This window comes from Colossoma macropomum, unplaced genomic scaffold, assembly GCF_904425465.1.
Source record: "Colossoma macropomum unplaced genomic scaffold, Colossoma_macropomum, whole genome shotgun sequence".
Taxonomy (NCBI): Eukaryota; Metazoa; Chordata; class Actinopteri; order Characiformes; family Serrasalmidae; genus Colossoma; species Colossoma macropomum.
The window spans coordinates 26,664,036-26,687,174 of NW_023494810.1; the positions used below are offsets into that span (position 1 = coordinate 26,664,036).

At 37.2% G+C, this 23,139-nt stretch overlaps 2 protein-coding genes across 3 annotated transcripts in view; both read left to right on the top strand.

The window, feature by feature from the left end:
- The first annotated feature begins 519 nt into the window (after positions 1-519).
- Positions 520-20,332, top strand: itih3a.2 (inter-alpha-trypsin inhibitor heavy chain 3a, tandem duplicate 2). The gene is made up of 21 exons (XM_036560034.1): positions 520-691; positions 4,593-4,616; positions 4,870-5,024; positions 5,670-5,774; positions 5,854-6,016; positions 6,107-6,217; positions 7,662-7,790; positions 7,888-8,004; positions 8,087-8,255; positions 10,024-10,149; positions 10,640-10,821; positions 10,958-11,143; positions 11,261-11,400; positions 12,469-12,629; positions 14,371-14,397; positions 14,502-14,564; positions 14,642-14,764; positions 16,171-16,372; positions 16,747-16,919; positions 18,259-18,370; positions 19,987-20,332. The coding sequence occupies exons 1-21, from the start codon at positions 563-565 to the stop codon at positions 20,123-20,125; spliced, it is 2,736 nt and encodes a 911-aa protein (XP_036415927.1). The 5' UTR covers positions 520-562; the 3' UTR covers positions 20,126-20,332.
- A 1,564-nt stretch (positions 20,333-21,896) lies between these two features.
- Positions 21,897-23,139, top strand: part of LOC118799921 (inter-alpha-trypsin inhibitor heavy chain H3-like) — a 40,581-nt gene continuing 39,338 nt past the window's right edge. For both annotated transcript variants that reach the window (XM_036560030.1, XM_036560031.1), the window contains exons 1-3: positions 21,897-22,112; positions 22,267-22,299; positions 22,391-22,414. In XM_036560030.1, the coding sequence (XP_036415923.1) occupies positions 21,945-22,112; positions 22,267-22,299; positions 22,391-22,414 (225 nt within the window). In that variant the 5' untranslated portion in view covers positions 21,897-21,944. The remainder of the gene's footprint in view (positions 22,113-22,266; positions 22,300-22,390; positions 22,415-23,139) is intronic.

Consider the following 23,139-nt stretch of genomic DNA (forward strand, 5'->3'; position numbering starts at 1 on the left):
GGTCCAAACTTACAAACAGTCATATGCAAAGGCCCAAACTTCTGCATATGAGTTTAGAAAGTTTAGAATCAACATTTGCAACCAAATTTCTCTGGTTGCTTTAATGAGCTAGGACTAATTAAAATAAAACTACAATATGTTGTTGCCAATAACTGCAACTTCTAAGGGCTAATTCTGTGTTACAGCAGTAAATACATTATGGCTCTTCAGTTCCATGTAATATTATCCCATTTATGGTTTAAGGAGACCATTCAGTGAGGAAAATGCAAAGCTGCGAACATAGTATTACACCACTCACATAATAGCTTCAACTCACTGTTAACCATGTTACCACATTCAAACTACTGCTCGAAGGAATGAGTGGCTTAGGGAACCATACTCACTTGAGATACAGGGCCATGAGTACACAAGTTCCACTGGCAACAGTCCTGTAAGAAACACACTGACTCATTCATTGCTCTCTTTCACCCTCCTGCTTTCACTCACTCACCCACACTCACACACTCTCATTTAAGGGCTGCAGCAGCAAGCACTGAAGTCAGACCTGATCTCAGGAGTCATCATGTCTGGAGTTTGGACTGGGCTGTTGCTCAGTGTGTGTGTCTACGTGTGTGTTACAGCTCAGCGAAATGGACCTCCAGGTTTCCTTCACCACCATCATCATCGGCAGCATGATCAACCAGACGAGCCGGTAAGACTGCATGGACATGGTGGAATATCTAAATTGCGAAGATTTAACCTCCTGGAGGGTTTATTACCAAGACTCAATCTAGTACGCCTTGCTCAGATGGTTATAAATGCTCCTATGGTCTTCACCAGCCATGTTGTAGAAGAACCACTTTTGGTTTCCAAAGGATGGTTCCTTAAAGAACTATCTTTGTCAATGAGATGTGTGAGAGTGAAGTTTAAGGAAGCTCCACATAATGTAAAAGTTCTGTACTTAATATCTTTCCTACAACCATACATTTGGTTTGCAAAGGTTTGGGTGCCCATAGTCAGATGACTCACTTTGTTGATTTTCTGAGTGAAAATAAGTACATATCCTTTACAGAGAGCACGCTTCTGCACATTTTAAAGCATGATTACTGTTTATTTGCTGAATATTTATATTATTTAATATACTGGGGGAAAAAACAGCAAATGAGAAAAGTTACAGCACATTTTAAATTTAGTTTTTAACTTTTTTTATAAGGTCCAATTCAAAACCCTATTTAAATATTTATCTTTTTCTAATACAGTATTTTGGAGATTTTTGAAAGGCTATTCATGGTTTGCTATTGTTCAGTTATTTCAATTTTTATAGCTTGAAAAACTCTAAATTATTCTTAGTTAAAGGACTTGTATCATGCATTATTTTTGTATTTTATTATTATTACTTTTTTATTACTATGGGGTGCACTAATAACATTTGTTTGGTTTTAGGTAATTAAACAGACTTTTGTTACTGCGCCTTTAAGACAAATATACGTTGATGAGCTTTGTTCTGATTGGCCTCCCTGTTGTGCCGCATTCAAAAAGCACACAGGGCTGAAACACGCCTAATAACTTCAGCATCAGTGGGCAGGGCTACACTGCTGTAGGCCAAAAAAAGGTGGACATACGTGTGTTATTTTGTGTGACATCACAAAAGCAGTGTAGCTGTTTTTTCAGCTTAGTTTCCATTTATAGACGGTATGGACTGGCAACTTTTAGAATGGCATGTTTTAAAACTTTAACAATGTTTACTTATAAGTTATGGTTACATAACTTGAAACAACTTGAAAAAAAGTTGAGAAAATTCAGTTGTCAATGATATGGGTCCTTTCATAAAATATTTAGTGGTGAAAACACTAACTCAGTTTAGCCCTAGTTGGAAAAAAACACTGCAGGACAGTCAGTGTCCAGCACAAAGAGTCTCACTTGGCTCAAGGCATGAGTTTGCCAAAAATGTTGTATTTTGTTGGAATACTGGTGAGTGGAGTGCATCACTTTTCATTTAGACATAAAGCAACTCTCACTTTTGTGTATCTAGAACCTGAAAGGATTGTGGTGTTCAGCACGGTTCTACTTATCTCGGTCAATTGGCTCTGTCAAATAGACCTTATGGACCTTATGTTGTGTTATGCTTTTTTCTACTTCACCTTGACATTTTTGCTTTACTACTGCAAAATGCACCACTGATGCCAGCAATAACAATAATAGCAGTAATGCTAGCCCTGGAAGACACTTATGACAGACTACACTGACAGACTATGGATAAAGCATTGAACAGCAAAACAACAAAAGTAATATCAAAGTGGAAAGTTTCAGTTCGCCTCGAAACAAGACTTAATGTAGCACCATGAAAGCAAAAGGCCACAATAAATTTTTAGAAGAATACTTTTAGAATACTTACCCACTAAACTTGAAAATAAATACAATCTTCTAAAGAAACATCATCAATGTTTGTTTATTAACTCTTTTAGAATCAATGCATGGCATGTAGAAATCATGCTAGTTAGACAAACTCTAAAGAGGGCTTCAATTAACAGCTTCTTTAAAAACAGAAGTTCCTGTTAAAGCCTGAGTAGACTGATAAATCACTGTGAAGATCAGTTATTAATCCCAGCGTTACTGAGCTCTGCTAAAGCCTGAGTAGACTGATAAATCAGTGTGATGTTCAGTTTTTCATCTCTGTGTTACTGAGCTCTGCTACAGCCTGAGTAGACTGATAAATCAATGTGATGTTCAGTTTTTCATCTCAGTGTTACTGAGCTTTGCTAAAGCCTGAGTAAACTGATAAATCAATGTGATGATCAATTATTAATCTCAGTGTTACTGAGGTCCTTTGAGAGATGATCAAACCAACAATCTCAGTAGTGGACATGTTTGTGAGTGATAAGTTTAGCATCTGTGTTGTACAGGACTCCTGCTCAGGGGATTGTGGGAGCAGCAGTGGACTGAAGCAGGTGATGAAAGAGAAAAAAAAGTTTAAGAATTTTTGGAAATTTATTTAAATGACAAGTTAAATTTTCCTGAAACGTATTTCAAGAAACAGAATAATTACATGAAGAAAACTGGCAATGAGTAACAACAAATAGCAGTGTGAATTAATACAAGAAAAGGTTTCCAACGTGCCTTTCCAAGATTTATTGTAAACATGTTCTAAATGTATTCTGAATGTTACTTTTTATGTATTGTAATGGCATACATTGCTGAATATATTTAGAACAGTGTACAGTGAACAGTATTTTGTCTACCCCTGTCTGCAGGACCGTCAGTGTCCTACAAATGTGGTTCAAAGCATGAGTATGCCAAAAATGTTGCATTTTGTTGAAACACTGATGAGTTGAGTGCATCACTTTTCATTTAGATATAAAGCAACTTTCACTTTTGTATGTCTCGAACCTTAGGGGACTTTGGTGTTCTACTAAGCTTGGTCAATCCGCTCCTGTTTCCCTTTTTTTTCGATTTCACTATGACATTTTAACTTTACTACTGTTTTTTTTATCTATTTTGACCTTTTGTAAACTTTCTAGTTTACCTGTCCAGTAAATATAGGATATATTTCTAGTCTACCTGTCCAGTAAATGTAGGATATATTTAGCCAAACCAAACAGCTAATTCTGTTAGATGTGGTTATGTGCATAAATATTATCATGAGTCAGTGATTCCCTGAACAAAACAGCTTCTGTACTAATTCCACTAATAGTTATTCTTCTCTAGAGTGAAATGCTTAAAGCTCCAACAACTCTCAGCTACGCACTTGAGTGGAGCCTAGAGCAAACAATAAAATGTTTATTAAAATAAAACCATTCATTTAAATGATGTGCTGAAAATGAATTTCAACCTTACAAGGACATTCTACCTATTTAAAATTGCTGTATAATTTAGTCCTTGAGGTGTACACAAAGTTATTCAAAGAATTTTGATGTGAAATGCCTCACTGTAGAGAAACTCAGTTTTCTTTACAGTGGTGGTGACAGGAACCAGGGGTCATAATGTCTGCAACACAAATGTACATTTTACTTCCAACACAAAACTATCAGTGAACCTACACGTGTCTTCTGAATTTTCAAACGTAAAGTTATGATGGCAAAATAGGTGTAATTCTGAAAAAAAGTCTTTCTGCCATGAATATGTTTTGAACAGTACATTATAGGCCAAAACTTTACTGAAAAACTTCCATAAAACAATATCTCAGACATCAGACAATATTTGTAACCTTTTTACATTATAATAACTTTCTGTGAGGGAGCTTTTAGAGGTGGACATCTGGTTCCTATCACCACCACTGTGAACAATTCTGACCCAGTAAGTTTTTCTAGAATGAAGTATTTGACATCAACCCGAAAGACATTATTTACAACTTTACAATGTAATTATGCAGAAATTTTGAAAAATTAGTCGAATTCCCCTTTTAAAACACACACACACACATCATTTAAACCACTTATCCTTCTGGGTCGCGGTGGGGTGCTGGAGCCTATCCCAACCGTCATCGGGCGGAAGGCAGGATATACCCTGGACAGGTCGCCAGTCCATTGCAGGGCCGCTTTTAAAACATAAACACAAAAATATTCCTTTCTAAGTAACCTGATATTAATACTTTGACTGCTTGATTTTTTTCACAGACACAAAACATAAGCAGCAGCAAGGTAAGAAAATGTACTTCTACTAATCTACTCAAAAACCCAGAGAGCATTATTCAACTGGCCAGAGTCAGAGCACAAGCTTTGGCTAGCCAATCATAGCACATGATTCTACTGTCAGATTGGTGGAGCAGCAAAAAAAAAAAAAACAATAAATAAAGCATATACACTGATTTACCAGAATATTTAATGCTGCTAATGACATTTGCTACTTGCTACTAAATGACTTACATACCGTATTTCCTACTCTCTCTTTCAGATAGAGGTACAGAGTGTGAAGATAGACTGCAAGGTGGCGTCTCGTTTCGCCCACACTGTCATGACCTCCACAGCTCTGAACAAGGCCAACGTCTCACAGGAAGTGTTCTTTGAAGTGGAGTTACCAAAGACGGCCTTCATTACCAACTTCAGCATGTCAGTCATGCACAGTTTATACTGGCTATCCATACTAAGTGACAAATGATTTCCTAATAAATTAAACAATGACTCATAATGAATCACAGTTCATTTTCCTAATTACAGTCCTAGTTAGGGACCACCCTGCATTTAATTTTCCAGTCTGTCATTTCACAGAAAATTAAATAGAAGCCTGAACTAAATACAATATCAATTTCAGCTACACATCAAATCAGCTACACATCCTTTCACACTCACAGTGTTGAGTTGTCTTGTCACAGTGGAGGGATGGACAGAAACACCTGTGGATTTTTTCAGATCTGTAGCAACAGTTGACTTACTCTTCTCTCAAAGATAAAAGTTTTTTAAGATAAAAGATAAATGCCTGCTTTTTCCCTTATTTCCTTTTGACTTTCTCCTTACTTATGCAAGCAGATTATCTTTTATCTAATCTCCCTAAAAATATCTCCAGAAAAATGAATAACTTTTACTTAATGTCCATTTTGATTGGAAACTATACAAATGACATTCACACAGTAATGTATATGGCATGTCTTATACTTACAGGTACACTTTATGGTGAATTATGGCTAAAGAAAGGCATTTTCAGCCATGCTACATGTACGTCTGCCCTAATGCCCCGTCCATTGTCTCTGATTTTAGGGAAATTGATGGTCAGACATATTTGGGAGAAGTAAAAGAAAAGGAGAAGGCAAAGAAACAGTATGAAAAGGCTGTGTCCTCTGGGCAGACCGCTGGCCTGGTCAAGTGAGTGAGGCACAAAAACAAAAGGACAAACCTAGAAATATAGCATATTTCACTGTAAAATTGATTTTGATCTTTTCAGGGCCTCAGGCAGAAAGATGGAGAAGTTCTCTGTGTCTGTGAACATCGCCGCCAACAGCAACGTCACATTCACACTTACTTATGAGGAGCTCCTTCAGCGTCACTTTGGCAAATATGAGATCATGATTAGAGTCAAACCCAAACAACTGGTCCAACACTTTGAGGTGCAGTAGTTTAATAACTGCTTCTTCTCGGTTTCATTCATTCATTCTATCTATCGATTGGTTCATTTCATTTATAAATTCTCACTACAGATCGTTGCTGATGTCTATGAGCCACAAGGCATTGCATTCCTGGACACTAATGCCACATTCCTCACCAATGAACTGCTCCCCTTGGTGGAGAAAACAGTCACTGACAAAATGGTAGGCCCTTACTTTGAATATGAGGCCATGCATGAATGGTTTAAAGGGACACCCTAGCCAACATGAAAAATGTAACCATTACTACATCTGTTGTAAACATGCCAAGTTGCCTACAGTGGTGCCTCAGTAGTACCTAGGACAACATTTTCTGGCTTAATGACTAGGAAAATCCCTTCTGATGTATTTTGTAGGTAGGAGAAACTTTTGAAAAAACACAATTACTTTGGGGCAAATAATTAAGTGCGGTCTATTTGAAATGTTTTGCTAGCTGGCTAATCCAGAACGCTACAATAGCAGTTAGGATAACTTTACTGCTGTGCAGGGATTCCCAGTGGTTGTCTAATGTAATGGTTGCATTCCCATTGTTTTTTGTTGTATAATGTATGCTGGATTTTGTAGTTAAAGATTATTGTTGGATGAAAACACAAAAAGGATACAACAGACATTTTTGTCAAATCAGTTGGTCTGAAGAATGCAGTGCTCCAGAACATTGCATTACATGGGAAGTAACATATTTAATGCTAGTTTTAGGTTAGAACACATCTTTAATATTCAGTCCCGTGCAAAAGTTTGGCCACCCCTGGTCAAATTACATTTTGTTGATTTCCTAGATCAAAATAAGTACACATCCTCTACAGAGAACACTCCTACATTTTTAATGCATACTGTTTATTTGCTGAATTTAACATACTGGAAAAAGATGAAAAACATGAAATGTGGCCTGTGCAACAATTGTGTTATATTTTATATTTTAGTTTTTTTTCCAATATGTTAAACGCAAAGTTTTGCACACAGTTGCATCTTGTAACACTTGGTGTTTATCTCGTAACATGCAGCCAGAAGTGGGTGACTAGTTACATTTACTCAGTTGTATTCAAGTCAATATTTTTTGGATTGGTATTTGCAAATTACAATGCTTTTACTTCTATTTAGGTATATTTGTGAGGAAAGTGATCTGCATTGTTGCATTTAAATTTCTTTTTTGGATTTAATTTCATTGTGTTATGTTGGTGACAGTATCTTTACTGCTTTACGACTGGTCACATCTATGTTTGAGGTTTGCTTTTCATTGAGATTGCATCAAAAAGAGAATAATAGAGTCCAACAATCTTCAATTTCCATGCTGATAGACGCTGCATGTACTAAGAGGTTCTGATCTAACTCTATAAGTACTTGGGTCGTTTTTTTGACCTGCTACTTTTGTACTTATACTGAAGTTGCTTTTTGTAAAAGTACTTTGACTTGTACTTGAGTTGTTACTTCACCAAAGAAATGTATGCAAATGAGTAGACAATAATGAATCACTGGATTCTGTGGTAATATACTTGATATAGTGCATTAGAGGTATTCAGTATTGACCTTGAGATCATCTGAGCCACATAGTAAGCAAAACTCAACAACACTGCACACTGCAACCTGATCTCCTATGATCCTCTTTTTTCAGGCCCACCTGTCCTTTTCTCCAACTCTGGATCAGCAGAGGAAGTGCCCAGACTGTGACAGTACACTGATAGATGGAGATTTCATCATCACGTATGACGTCAACCGTGCAAAGGATATCGGTGACATTCAGGTCCATTTTGAAAAGAGCTGCTTTTAAGCACAGATTTATGTTAAAACTGTTAAGAGCAATTTTCTTGACTACTTTTCTACCAAATTCTGTGTTTCAGATAGTGAACGGGTACTTTGTACATTTCTTTGCTCCAGCTGATTTGCCACAACTGCCAAAGAACGTAGTGTTTGTGATTGACAGGAGTGGATCCATGCATGGAAAAAAGATGGAACAGGTCTTTAGATGTACTGGAGGTAACATCATGATTTTTATTATGAATTGTGGACAACTCAACATTTGTTTTTTCTTCTTTGCAGACTCTAGAAGCTCTAGTGACCATTCTAGGTGACTTATATGAAGAAGACCACTTTGGGCTGGTCACATTTGATGACAAAATTGAATTATGGAGACCATCACTGAGCAAAGCATCCCAGGACAATGTAAAAGAAGCTAAAGAATTTGTCAAAACTATTACAGCAAGGCACAGTAAGTAACAGGATGATAGATATTAGAATTGAACTCATGTCCAAGCCATGTTACTGTATCAAAGGTATACTCTATTAAGTCTGAACAAAAGGTCTTAGAAGTATTTTGCATCTCTCAGAGATCTACATGGAAAAACAGTAATTATTAGGTTAAAAGTTAAAAAGCAACTCATGAAACTTAAATTTACATTTATTTATTTAATTCTTTATACTTTTACTGATTACAAATTATTTAATCAAAGCACCTCAAAAACTAGAATAAAAACATTCCTGAATTTATTTTGATGCAGAGACCTATCCCTGAGCCTTTTGTGTAAATACAGTTTATCATCATCGTCGCACAAAAATCTTTCACCCTGTGTTAAAATCTCATGATGAACGGACCGAAAGAAATGATCCAAACTTACTTGGAAACAGTAACAGTCTTTTTATATTACATATATAAGTACAAGTTTTTATATTACATGTTTAAGTACAATAGAACTTTTTCAAATAAATATATTTATACATGGTAGATGTATGTTATTGCTATCTGAACAAAAACTTATATTTCCACTCACTGGCCACTTTATTAGAAACACCTGTCTCGTACTTTCACTCATTAGCCACTTTATTAGAAACACTTGTTTTGTACTTTTACTCACTGACCACTTTATTAGAAACACTTGTTTTGTACTTTTATCTATTGGCCACTTTATTAGAAACACCTGTCTTGTACATTTACTCACTGACCACTTTGTTAGAAACACCTCTCTTGCACTTTTACTCACTGGATACTTTATTAAAACACTTGTTTTGTACTTTTACCCACTAGCCACTTTATTAGAAACACCTGTCTCGTATTTTCACTCATTGGCCACTTTATTAGAAACACTTGTACTTTTACTCACTGACTACTTTATTAGAAACACCTGCCTTGTACTTTCACTCACTGGACACTTTATTAGAAACACCTGTCTTGTACTTTTACTCACTGACCACTTTATTAGAAACACCTGTCTTGTACTTTCACTCACTGGACACTTTATTAAAACACTTGTAGTTTTACCCACTGGCCATTTTACTAGAAACACCTGTATAATACTTCTACTCACTGGCCACTTTTTCAGAAATATCTGTTTCATACTTGTGCGCTGTTAAGTACTGATGTAAATATACAGCGTAAATCCTGCATTAATAGGTCAAGCATCTTATCAAAGGTCGGATTTTACAGTTATTAGCTGTGATGGGAAAGTAAGAAGTACTTTGTGCAGTCTTGAGCAGTCTGTTTCTAAATCTTCTAGTGACTGGGATGGCGCCTCCCAGGATTCCTTTCAGTTTTGTTAGTTTTTGTTATTTTGTTTTTATTTTATTTTCTACAGTTCATTTCACATTAGTTTTTTTTTTTCATTGTTTCACAAAGATACATTTGAATGTGTTCCTCATTCATCATTGGTCACTTCCTGACTACAGGACCACTGGTGTCCAGATATTATTTGGAAAGTGGACTATTCTCAGGGGTCCACCACCCAAAAATAGCAATCCAAGAGCAGCTATGTGGTAAGAAACTGACCACTGATGAAAGGCTAAAGAATAGCTAACACAGTCTCTAACAAGTTCACTAGCAAGCTGGACCTACAAGAAAGGCGATTCTAATAAGGTGGCTGCTGGTGAGTGTAAAAATGCTAAAACTGATAGAACTAAGAACCAGTAAAATCTCAGAGCTCAGCCTTAAGGTAAAATCTTTTACTCTGTTAAGCAACATTAACGAATGTTTTTACCTCTGTTAGTGACGGATATCAATGGAGCTGTTTTGCATGCCGTGGACATGCTGACTGCAGCCAAGAAAAACAGCTCCCTCCCGGACAACAGCGCATCCATGATCATTCTTCTGACGGATGGAGATCCTACATCGGGTACGTCTGGGGCAAAAGAAAATATAATAATATAAGGTCTTTTACCCTGCATGGTTAGTGGAGTCAAACTTCTTTAGGTTACTTCATAACATGGATAAGAAATTTTTTCAACTCATGGATTTCTTTACAGTAGTCATCTTAATCTGAAAAAGATGTTTTCCTTGGGGACTATTTTGCCTTACAAAGCTATACATGTACCTCTCTACCATGAATGGATTTTAAAAAACAAAGGCATTAAGCTCTTCATACATGTGGTTCCTATCAGCATCACTGTGAGCAATTCTGAGTCGATAAGTTTCTCCAGAATGGAGCACCTCACATCAAACCAGTCCGAATGACTTTTACTTACATCTTAGCAAGTTAAATATGCAGAACATGCACACACCATTACGCCATCAACTTAATATTGATAAGTTAATTTGAGCTAAAATATCAAATTATTGGTCATGTTGCACAGTGCCACTTCAATAGTGTGTTTAAATTATTTCAGGGGAACAACATCTACCCCAGATCCAAGAGAATGTCCGAAATGCCATTGGAGGAAACATGAGCCTGTTCTGCTTGGGCTTTGGCTATGATGTAGACTACGCATTCCTGGATGTGATGGCCAAGCAGAATGATGGATTGGCTCGCAGGATCTATGAGGCATCAGATGCTGCACTTCAGCTGCAGGTACTTTAAGCTTTGTGCATAAAGAAAAAAAATAAAATTGATCAAAATTATATCGTTATGTGTCTGTGTCAGTTTCAATAAATTAATTGAAAGGGCACTCCATAGCAAATAGCTAACTCTTTTGTTTTCCCCAAAGGGTTTCTATGAAGAGGTGGCTAGTCCACTCCTATTAGAAGTGAATCTGCATTATCCAGACAGTCTGGTGAATTCCTTGACAAACAGCCACTTCAGGCAGCTTTTTGATGGCAACGAGATTGTGGTCGCTGGCCAACTGAATGACCTTGCAGTGGACAACTTCCTAATTGAGGTGTCAGCCCAAGGGGTGAGAAAAATTCATATTATATTACAAACAATTGTCCAAGACATGCAATCATGTTGCATCCTACAAAATTCAGCCACATTAAGATTCTCAGTGGATTTTATTTCTTTTTCAATTTAGCTAGAGGAGCAGTTTCTTGTCCAGGACCAGGTCAGTGTTGAGGAGTGGGCCCTCATGTTTCCTGAGCAAGAATACATCTTTGGGGACTTCACTGAACGTCTCTGGGCATATTTGACCATTCAACAGCTCCTAGACAAGCGGTCAGCCTCCCAGCACAAAGCGTGCCATATCATATGAAACAGAAAGTTTCAATGTGATTATGACAGTGCTTTCATGATAGAATACTACAATTCATTCACTGTCCCCTGCAGCAGAAAGCTCTATCTTGTACTTCCACTCACTGGCCAGTTTACCTTATACATCCACTACATAGGTGGACTTCACACCAATAACAAACTGTAGCCCTGTCTGTTGCAATTTGCAAAATGTCATCCTCTACCCTGTTAGATTGCAATGTTAATATGCATAATTCATGTAGATTCCATGCTCAAATAAGGGTTATGCACAAAAAATGTCTTTTTTACACTTCTTAATACATGTTAACTAGACAGTTTGGTCAATTTGCATTTATTTAGTGCTAACTGGTAATTTGAGTTATTGATAGGAATGAAAAAAATTAAGCACATTGTAGACACAAAGCTTAGGTTGTACACAAAATCACGATGTGCAATACATGAAAAAATGACTTCTGGACAATGCTCTGTTCACAGTTGTTACTGCTTAATGAAGTAGTAATAGTCAAACAGTTAGTTAGTAGTCATTGGCTTGATAAATTACTAGCTCTTGGCTTGATAATTTACCAGCTATGTTGTGCAAAAGACTGATATATAAGGTATAATACAAGAAGAAATGTTTGATTGCAAAATAAAGTAGTAATTAGCAGTTAATTAGCAGTTACTGCCTTGATAAGGCATAATAAATGAGTAGCCAGTTTTTGTCTAATGTTGCCGTCATTGCTTAAAGTCTCTGTTATTTTGCAGTCCACAAGCCAGACTACACACATAGTGTGGCCAAGAACCATCTACCTTGACAGGAAGAGGCCATTTGACTGACATGCCAAATGGCCAATCATAACCCTTTATTCTGGCATGGCACATAGAGGGAGGCTATTGTGAAAATCCCTCAGATGAAACTTGCTCTGAAAGACTCATCTTTTGCCACAATGGCCAGTGCAGGCAGCTGTTCGTTATTTCTGACTATTTAGTGTATAGAAAGTTTTTGTGTTAAATTTGGAATAACTGCTAATAATGACCTGCCTCTTCTAATAGAGACAAGTGTAGACCTGAAGAAAGTGAGAACATCACAGCTGAAGCCTTGGACCTCTCACTGAGGTACAACTTTGTCACCCCACTCACCTCCATGGTGGTCACTAAGCCACAAAACGATGAAAATCCAGAGGATGCACTCATTGCTGACAAGCTGTCTGAGGGTATGGAAGAAGTGCACTTATACAATACAGAATAGATGTAGAGTATAAAATACAGATGTGTAAACACTAAAATATGATGTGTAAACACTGTGTACACATGTCTCTGAGCTTAAGCCAGAGGTCTCAAACTACTAAGACAACTTCATATGGCCGGTCACACATTTTCAATTTACTTTTTCAACAGGTGTTGTCACAAAGCAGCTTTACAGAAAATCAGTGTCCAAGCCCCAAGCCAAGGGTGACAGTGGCAAGTAAAAACTCCCTCAGAGCAAGAGGATGAAACCTTGAGAGAAACCAAGACTCAAAAGGGGAAACCATCCTCCTCTAGTCATCACCAGATAGCAAAACAATAACACAACAAAATTAATAAGATTTGACAAACAATACACAGTAGTGAATATAGAAAAAAGAAAATAAATGAGCATGTCATTGGAGAAATATTTGGATTAGCCAGTGATAACCAAATGAGAAACAGATCTATGAAAACCAGTGGCTGCTGTTAGAAGGCTGGGTAGATTTGCTTCAACTACTAGACATATAGCTGATTTTTAAACATTAGTTATACAAAGTCAGCTTAATCTGAAGCTGACATTGTTAAAAACAAAAACACAGCACTGCACCCTAGAAGAAACAAGTCAAACCAAAGCTATGAACGCTGCCTATGGAGCATGGTTTTAATTACACTATAACTTAGTTTAGGCCGATAGTTAGTTCAGTCTGCCTTTGCAGATTCTTTCATTCAAAGCTGTAGATACAGCGTGTCAGAATTAAATGAATCCACTGAGAACACAGAATTAACTGCTCATATTGACAACACTTCACTCGCAATAACTTCACTCATGTTCAGCAAGAATGCTAATGCTATCACAATGAGTCCCATATAATTATACTATTAAGTATCAATTTGCTTGATTTAATTAAGCACTAAAATATTTATTAAACACTATGAATTTAGACTACTACTGTTATTATCATTAATAATATTATTATTATTATTACTAGTAGCAGTAGTAGTGGTGGTGGTGACAGAACTAATGTACTAATAAAAATTGACTAAGATGCACTTACATGATAGTATACAGTTGTATGCAAAAGTTTGGGCTCCCCTAGTCAAATTACTTGTTTCGATGATTTTCTAAGTAAGAACAAGTTAACCCATCCTCTACAGAGAACACACTTCTGCACATTGTAATGCACCATTACTGATTATTTGTTGAATTTAACATATTGGAAAAAGAAAAACATAACATTTGGCCTGTGCAAAAGTTTTGACACATTTTATATTAAATATTTTATTTAATATAAAATATGTTATATGTTGAAGTAAGTAAATAGACGCTGTGCATTAAAATTTTGAAAAAGTTTGTTCTCTGTAAAGAATGTGTTAACCCATTTTCATTTAGAAAATCAACAAAACATGTCATTTGACCAGCGATGCTGTGTATTATGTAGATAAAATTTATGCTTGGACATGTTTCATATTATGATTTACAACATTAGGTAAAATGTTAGATGAAAAATTTTATGTAATTAAAATTCAAAAAAATGGGACACTTTTTTCCCTGCATTTTTTTAACCAACCCCCTTTGGAGAAGACCACCTGGCTAGGGGCCCCCAGGTCATTTGAGTTTGAGACCCCTGGTTTAAACCCTTAGCTACAGTGTTTTTATATAAAGAAAAGGTTGACAAGTAGTTGACAAGCTAACAGTGATGCTAGTGCTTCTCCTTGTTTCATTCACAGATCAACGGCAAGACGTAATTCCACAGGGTAACGACTTATTTTATCGATGGATAACTAATGAGGAGTCTAGTCACAATATGAATTCTTTGTTTTTCTGCACACTGACAAAAGCTACACATCTATCTATCTAGATTTCGACTATGATATAGCTCTTACGCCCATTGCATTGAAAGGCAGCGCCCAGACACTTTTAGGTAAGGTAATTTTCAGATTATAACCTATGAAGACTGTTTGATTAATTTGTATATAAAAATTTAGTCTCACTTTTTAGACTTTGCAGTTGATGGAGATCCACACTTCATCATTGAGATTCCAGATGTGAATGATGCTCTGTGCTTCAATACTGATGACAAACCAGGCACCATCTTCAATCTAGTGAGGGAGCCACTCACAGGTAAATGTGTGTAAACAAAGTCATTCAGAGCGGTTTGATGTGAGATGGTGTATTGTAGAGCAACTTATAGACTCTGATTTCTTTACAGTGAGTGTGACAGGAACCAGGAATCACATTGTCTGCAACACAAATATGGTCATTTTATTCACTATCCAAAACCACCAGTGGACCTACATGTCTTCCAAGTTTTTCTATATCTTGATAAAATGGTGGTAAATGAAAAAAAAAAAAATTGGCTTGCAAACTATCTTGCCTCATAATGCCCTACATGTACCTTTCCACCAAGACTGTATTTTTAGAAATACGTTTTAGGCCAATACATTATCTTAAAGTTATATGAAAACAATGTCTCAGGCATCAGGCAACATATTTACCATTTCACAAAACAGCTTTCTGTGAGGCAGCCTTTAGAAGAATTAATGGTACAGTGGCTGAGAAGACCCAACAAACTGCTAATAAAAATGAGCTGCAAAATGCACACTTTCATCAAAATGACAACATAGATGCTGCATTTTACAAACACTGCAAATTCGTAGACAGTCGGCAAACTCAGAAGGCACTTTCATTAAAATGACGACATCAACACCACATTTCATAAACGTGATGCTAACACCAAAAACACTTTCAGCAAAATTACTACACCTGAACTGCATTTTGCAAAAGTGCTGCAAATATAGAAAGTACTTTCATCAACATTACTACATAGGAGCTACATTTTACAAACACACTGCAAATAAAGAAATCACAAGCAACTTCAGAAACGCTGCAAAGCCAGTCACAACATAACAGAAGTGAACCACAACACAAGGGAAATCTTTCTGGAAGACTCAAGGGGGATGGAATATCCATGATGGAAAATCACTGAAAGAAGTGGATAAGGCTGCAAAGACTCACATCCCAAGTTCATGGTTAACCTGGCTGGCTAGTTTGCTATCTGACATAGCTGTACTGTGGTAGTTCTCTGGTTTTACTAGTTTAACTTACATTTACAGTTACACTCTACAGCTAATTCCCATTAAGATACAATAACAGTAGCTAATCTGCTCAAATAAAAGTTAACTTACTTTTATCAGTGAATGTTTGTGCTTCGTAAAATTTAAAAGTCTGAATGGCTCCATCCTCTCTGAGTGTTCTCCAGGAACATATCAGTTGTGTTGTGACTAGCTTATCAGCATTTCTGAAGTTGCATGTGTTTTCTGTATTTGCAGTTTATTGGGTCTTTTCCGCCACTGTAGAATGACCATGCTTACATCTAAACAGTTTAATGGTGTTAAAATTATGAACAATAAGCAGAATTTCCATTTAAACAAGGGCTCAATACAGGTATAAGATGCAATACAGTTCTCACAGTTTATTGAGTTTCTGCTGTTATCTTCTCCAGGCCTAAATAAATTTTAATTCCACAGGTTTTGTAGTAAATGGGCAGACCATAGGAGACAAGAAAGTGGAACCTGGGAGCAAGGGGCACACCTATTTTGGTCGCTTTGGAATCATTCATGAGAAGTTTGACATCAGATTGATGGTGACCACACGAGAGATCCTGGTGTCTGAGCAGGGCAAGCATGAAGAACTTCTTTGGTCAAAAACATCTACAGTTAAGCGCCTAAAGTGAGTTTCTCTGCTATCCAGTTCCATGTAAGTGGCTACATGTCCACATGATACTATCAAATGGACAAATACGGCTGAGCTTCTGACTAGAGGTTCTTAATCAAGTCCCCAGTCATCTCAAGCCAGTCTATTTCTTTGTCCTATACCAGCTCCCAACTGACCTAAGTCAGGTGGTCAGCATTTTAAAGTCCTCAATTACCATGCTCACATGTAATTGGAGCTGGAATAGCACAGAAATGAGGACTACTTTGTAAGGTTGGCTGAGGTAACACCAGGAAAATATGGAACATCTGGCCAGCCAACTATAAAAACACACAGTGTATGTTTACTGACCTTGTACAATCTCCGCTTTCATGGTTTTGTGCTTTTCCCAGCATGGAGCTGCAAGTAGCCAAAGACCACAGTTTAACAGTGACCCTGAGGAACACGGTGAAATTTGTAATCATTCTGCACAAAGTGTGGGAGAAGCACCCCTACCACCAGAACTACTTGGGCTTCTACACACTGGACAGCCACTTCCTCTCACACAGTGTCCATGGCTTGATTGGTAAGACCAGTAAATGCATTAGTTGGAAATACATCATATGGCATAAAGTATGTGGACACCCTCTTAATAGGTTCAGATGTTTCAGCCACACCCATTGCTAACAGGTGTATAAAACCAAGCACATAGCCATGTCCATAGACAAGCACAGGCAGTAGAATGGGTCGTACTGATGAGTGACTTGAAACATTGCCTTGTCATAGGATCCCACCTTTGCCACAAGCCAGTTTGTGATATTTCTGCCCAGTCAGATCTGCCTGGTCAACTGTAAGTTCTATCATTATGAAATGAAAGTATCTAGATGCAATAACAGCTCAGCCATGAAACAGTGTAGTTTGGTGGAGGAGGGATAATGGGTCTGAGGCTGTTTTTAAGGCCTTTAGTTCCAGTGAAGGGTAACTTTACCCTTGCAACATCATACAATGACATTTTGGACAATTACATGCTTTTAACGTTGTGGCAACAGTTTGGGGAAGCATTCCTGTTCCAGCATGACTGTGTCCCTGAGCTCCACACAGACATGGTTTGACAAGTTTGTTGTGGAGGAACTTCATTGTCCTGGACAGAGCCCTGACCTCAACCCCACTGAACACATTTGGGATGAACTGGAATGTTGATTGCCAGCCAGGCCTTCTCATACAACATCAATGCAACATCAGACATTTCAAAATCTTGTGGAAAGCCCTTCCAGATGAGTAGAGGCAGTTATAGCTACAGTGATGGGGCAACTCCATATTAATGCTTTCCAGTAATATTAAAGGCAAAACCAGGGTAGTGTAAATTTATTCAAATTTACCAATTAATTTGTGGTGATTAAAATCAATTAAGCTTTTAGTTTGAGTTTGAGTAAAAACAAACAAATGTAAACTTACTCATTGATAACTCTGAGAGGTATTTCCCAAAGCTTATAATTTTAAACCAAATATATAAACTAACCCGGTCATTCTAAAATCAAGCAAACTTAAATGTTCATTTGCCCATTGATAATTTTGCATGCAGTTGTGGTTGTTTCCCAATATAAACCAAACATATATACCAAAAAAAGAAAAAAAAAAACAAACATAAAAAAACTTAAACATTGCCCTTCAGGTGCCTTTTACTGGCTTCACTGAAGTGACTCACCAGTCAGAGAACTTGGCCATAAATCAAGAGGTCATAGGTTGTTTCAGCTGTTGCTGTGCCTTATGGGTGAGATACCATACTTTTACAGATTATATTAGCAAGTTACACCGAACAAAGAACTGGATAAAAGAAACCAGCAGTCATTAAAAGAGTAACTGTGTTCAGATTTTAATTCTTCAGTTTTCAGGGCTTCAAATTAACACTACGTTTCCCCCTTCAGGGCAATTTTTCCATGGAGTGAAATTTGAGGTCAGCGAACCCTTTCAAGGGAAGGACCCAGACAAACCCGATGCCACCATGTTTGTGAAGGGACACAAGCTTATAGTGACCAGGTAAATAAAAAGGAAAAACACTCAACCAGCAAGATAGTGTTCTCACATGATTATGCAAAATCTTTGAAAACTACTGAAATTCACAGCAGATGTCTTGGCAAAAAACTTTGTGATTTTAAAGGAACTTTCAGTAAAAAATCTAATTTATAGTCTAGACCCACCAAGACATTTGCCAAGAGTTTCCTTCTCAGACAAGAGTTTGCTTCTATAGTTTTGTGCTGGAGCAGAGAGGCTAATGTAGCTAACAAGTAATGAAAGTTTATAACCACTAAGGCACCTATCTATTTTAGCACTAGAACTACAAAGCCAACATTGCTAGCAAACACTAGCAGTCAACAGACACCTAAATCTTTTCTGCAAATACATCCCAAAAACTGTTTAAACTACAGGTTTGCAACTTGAGTGAAGTCCTGGATGCAGTAAAATAGATTTGACTAAGTGGTTTCTGACGCTGTATGATAATGTTATTTGTATGGACAAAAGTATGTCAGGGGGGCACAATTTCCTCAGGCATGTACCCCAGTAAAATGTTGCCATGCCCTGCTATAATAATGAAAAAGTCAATATGTAAGCTTTAAAATTTCTCTTTTTAACCTTTATTACTTGTCAAAACTACACGACACAAACATTGTGATGGCACAAATTCACCACAGATGCTGATTTCCCAAAATGCCCTTTGATCTGTCCTCTAGACACTCTGAGTTTCCATTATCATTGCATACAGCAACTGTTATCAATAAGAACTAGCAGTGACGCAAGTACCAAGGACGTACACATCAATGGGGCAGCCAGAGTAATGCTAATGTTCATAATAAGGCTAACCATTTCTTAGTCTATCACAAGTGCATATAAGAATGCTAAATCAAAGACATTAATTAACAACTTATGTTGTCTAAGTGAATTTGTTATGCCAATACTGCTATATTGCATGTTAAGATAAAAAGGACATTGTGCAGTTCACATTTTGCAAGCCTAACTAGCGTAAACTTATGATGCAATACAAAATAACACTGGCATGTATTTTATGGTTTCAAATGATTTTTTTCCACATGCATTTTAATAAAAAGCCTAAGTAGAAAAGTGAGAAGACTTGTAGACAAATGTCCAAAGCAAATAAGACTCTGTATCCACATCAGAAATGTGGCACAAAAGACAAAAGAGAGTTTTTAACTGTGTCTGTTCAGACAACTTTTAATATTCAGTCAAAAAGATGCAGCTTTCTGGTTTTAATATAGAATGTTCTGCCCCTTTTGCTGACAAGCAGAGAGGTTGGGCGGTGATCCCCTTAAATTGGAAGGTGCCCAAACAATCATTCTAGAAAAAAAAAAAAACTCTGGTGTGTCATACAGCTAAAAACAATAGTAGCAGCCATAATGCCTAAATTTTGTTTGCAGTTTGCATAATGCTGGGGCTTCCAGCCCACAATGCTGGGCTAAAAGACTAAAGAAGCCAATTCTGAACACCAAACATGTCTTGGCTGATCGTCTATGTTTTGCGTAAAAGGGAAATGGTGTAAATTAAATGAACTGTTTTTATTTAATTTTTTAAAAAGATCATTTCTTTAACTATTTTGTATTTAGGTTCATTAAGTGCAATGTGCTTTTTTGTGTTACCAGGGGCTGGCAGAGAGACTTCAGAAAGGATGCAAAGAACGGAGAAAATGTGTCTTGCTGGTTCATTCACAAAAATGGCACTGGGCTCATAGATGGAGAGCTTAGAGATTACATTGTCTCTGACCTCTTCAAGATGTTCTGAGAAAGAACATCTACAAGTGAAAACACAGACTGTCTGCCTTTTTCCTAACCATTACTGGTCACAAATATATGAGTACACCATTCATTTATGGTTTAAAAAGTACCTGACGGCAGCACAGCAAGATTTCTATTGACAAAAATGAAGACAACGTTGTTAGGGAGGTTTGTACATGCTTCACATTAAACACAGTTGCCTGTTGTCCAAACATACTGGTTTTATATCTGTTTTTTTTTGCTGTCAGTGAGAATTACTTTTCAAAATTCACTTGTTCAAAATCAGCCAGTACAGTTTCGTAGCAGTGACAAAGCTAGGGGGTGGCTGGGGTGGCACCAGCTACCCCTAAAATCTGCATGGCCACCCTTGGTGCTGCTTTAAAACTTTCTTTCATATAACTGGCTGATTGAAATGTTTTCACCTCCCCAACTGGGAGAAAAAAAAAAACTGAAGTTGATACATGTGTATTTACATAAGCTGTACTGCAGTAATCCATCTGTAACAGTGAATATATCACCATTAGGTACACAGATGTTGCATGTATTGTTAATGTGCAACATTATAATATTGTCACGCGTGCCAGGAGAAATTAATCCTGTGCAAATAGAAAAAAGATTATAATCGCACTCATGCGACTGACCTTTGTGTGCATGTCTGTACATTTTCATTCAAATATTTTGGTGAGTTGAAATGCTCGTGGAAAAGCCAATTATTCTTGAGCTGTTCTAGCTATATGATGCATGTGATATCCTACATTTCCCCATCAGTCCTCTGCTCAGTGTTGTCATACAACTTGTGACACAGGTGAAATTCTTGTGTTTATGGTAATTGTAGTCCATCAGGTAATACAAACAGTGTAGAACAAATCTAGATGTTTGTAAACAAAGGACCTCGCAATGTACTGCTGGTGTGGGTTTAATCTCACTCAAAGATGCAGAAAAACACTACTTAAGTGCTTAAGCGCCTCCTTGTGGGAAATCTGAAGTATTGTGGAGAAAGTGAATTATCTGTACGTCTCACAAAATGAGCATTAAAATACCTAAAAAAAACCTTTTACACACTGCTTCTGTTTTTCAGTCTAAATGACCACTTATTGAGATGTTTTTATCTCAGTGCTAAAAAAATTTGTACTACAACATTTGCAACTTTTATAGCACCAGCGCTAAATGCTCAAAATGTTTTAACTATGGCCCTGTCAAATGTTATGATTTGTGGTTGATTAAAAAGCTAGAAATAGAATAGGCCTTAGTCTTGTTTTTTGTTATTTTTGATGTAGACATATACACAATTCTTTGGTGTTTCTGGACTTTGGAACCCTAAAAGTTGCCTTGACTGCCTCATTTCTATAGTCCTAGAATCACTACTGTTCCCTGGAATAAACTTTGTTGTGTATTGCCCTGAGTGGCTTGGTGACACAGTGGGTAGAGCGGTCACCTCACAGCAAGAAGGGTTTGATTCCCCAGCCAGGCGACTCCTTTCTATGTGGAGTTTGCATGTTCTCCCTGTATCTGTGTAGGGTTTCCTCCCACAGTCCAAAGAATCGGAGATGCATGTATATGTATGTCTGTCTGCCCTGTGATGGATTGGTGACCTGTCCAGGGTGTTTCCTGCCTTCTGCCCAATGACCGCTGGGATAAGCTCCAGTATCCCCCTGTGACCCAGGAGGATAGGTGGCTTAGATAGTGTGTGTATGTTGCCCTGTACACTTGGATCAGCTAGTGAATGACTTTGCATAAGCTTTGGGTAGATGTAGGGTTATTTTAGAGAGGTCAACCCAGATGCTGCAATCTCCTTTTTACTGGCTGAACAGAGTAAACACAGTTTAATGATTTACTGGAATGCTTATTTATCTATAAACCCCTGCGCAGAATCAGTGTTGGCCTCTGGATTCATCATGACCACAATGAGGACTGCGTTGTTGCTTTGTATTTCTGTTTACTTGTGCATTCCATCGGGGTCTTATGGTGCATTCATAATCTCAAGGGTCCAACAGGTAATATAACATAATTCAAACTTCTTTAAGGGCTAAACTGAACGACACTCATGTTACTGTGTATTTAGTGTCTACTGCTGATGTTGAACAACATTACCACAATAATTTTGTTATATTTCATCAAATATGGAGCACTATCTATAATCTCTTTTAGGATAGTGATGGCACCGTCCACAAGCTTTTGAAGGTATGGAGGAAAAATAATATAGTGCACAATGAGTCACACATACTGTTCTAAAACACCAAATGAATTAATTTTTTGCAATTATCTCCCACAGAAACGAAGCGTGAACAGTGCTGAGGTAAGAAGCGTTTAACTGCACCTAAAAGCAAGCATTTGTATGAAGCTTTTTCTTAATTATTCACCTCAGCAGGCTTCAAAAGTATTGGTCAATAGTAAACAAAACCCTGGCCTTCATCTACATTAGCAATCAATATGGTCAAAGTTCAAAAACACAAAATGCACGAAAAATTCGATTAAAAGGTTAAATTAAAGGCTTGTACCATAAATTACAGTGTAAAGCAATTGCAGGGGAAAGCCTTAATTGGGAATTCCATAAATTCAAAAAATATATATTTAAATCACTGAGATATAAACAAAGTCAAGAGTGGTTTGATGTGAAATGCTTTAGAAATGTTTTAGAGAAACTTAAATCGTTTACAGTGGTGGTGATAGGAACCAGACGTCCACCTCTGAAAGCTCCCTCACAGCAAGTTATTACATGAAATTATCACATTTATGTTGTTTGATGATTGACACACTGTTTTAGGATGGTGTTGCACTAAGATTTTTGGCCTAAAATGTACTTTTTAAAATCCATTAATGGCAGAGAGGTATGAGCAGGGTGTTGTAATTTAAAATAGTCCCCAAAGAAAACATTTTTTTCAGATTTTCCATTATTTTCCCATCTTCAACATATAAAAACCCAGAAGACATATGTAGATTCACTGGAGGTTTTGGATATTGAATAAAATGGCTATATTTGTGTTGTAGACATTACAACCCCCGGTTCCTATCAGCGCCACT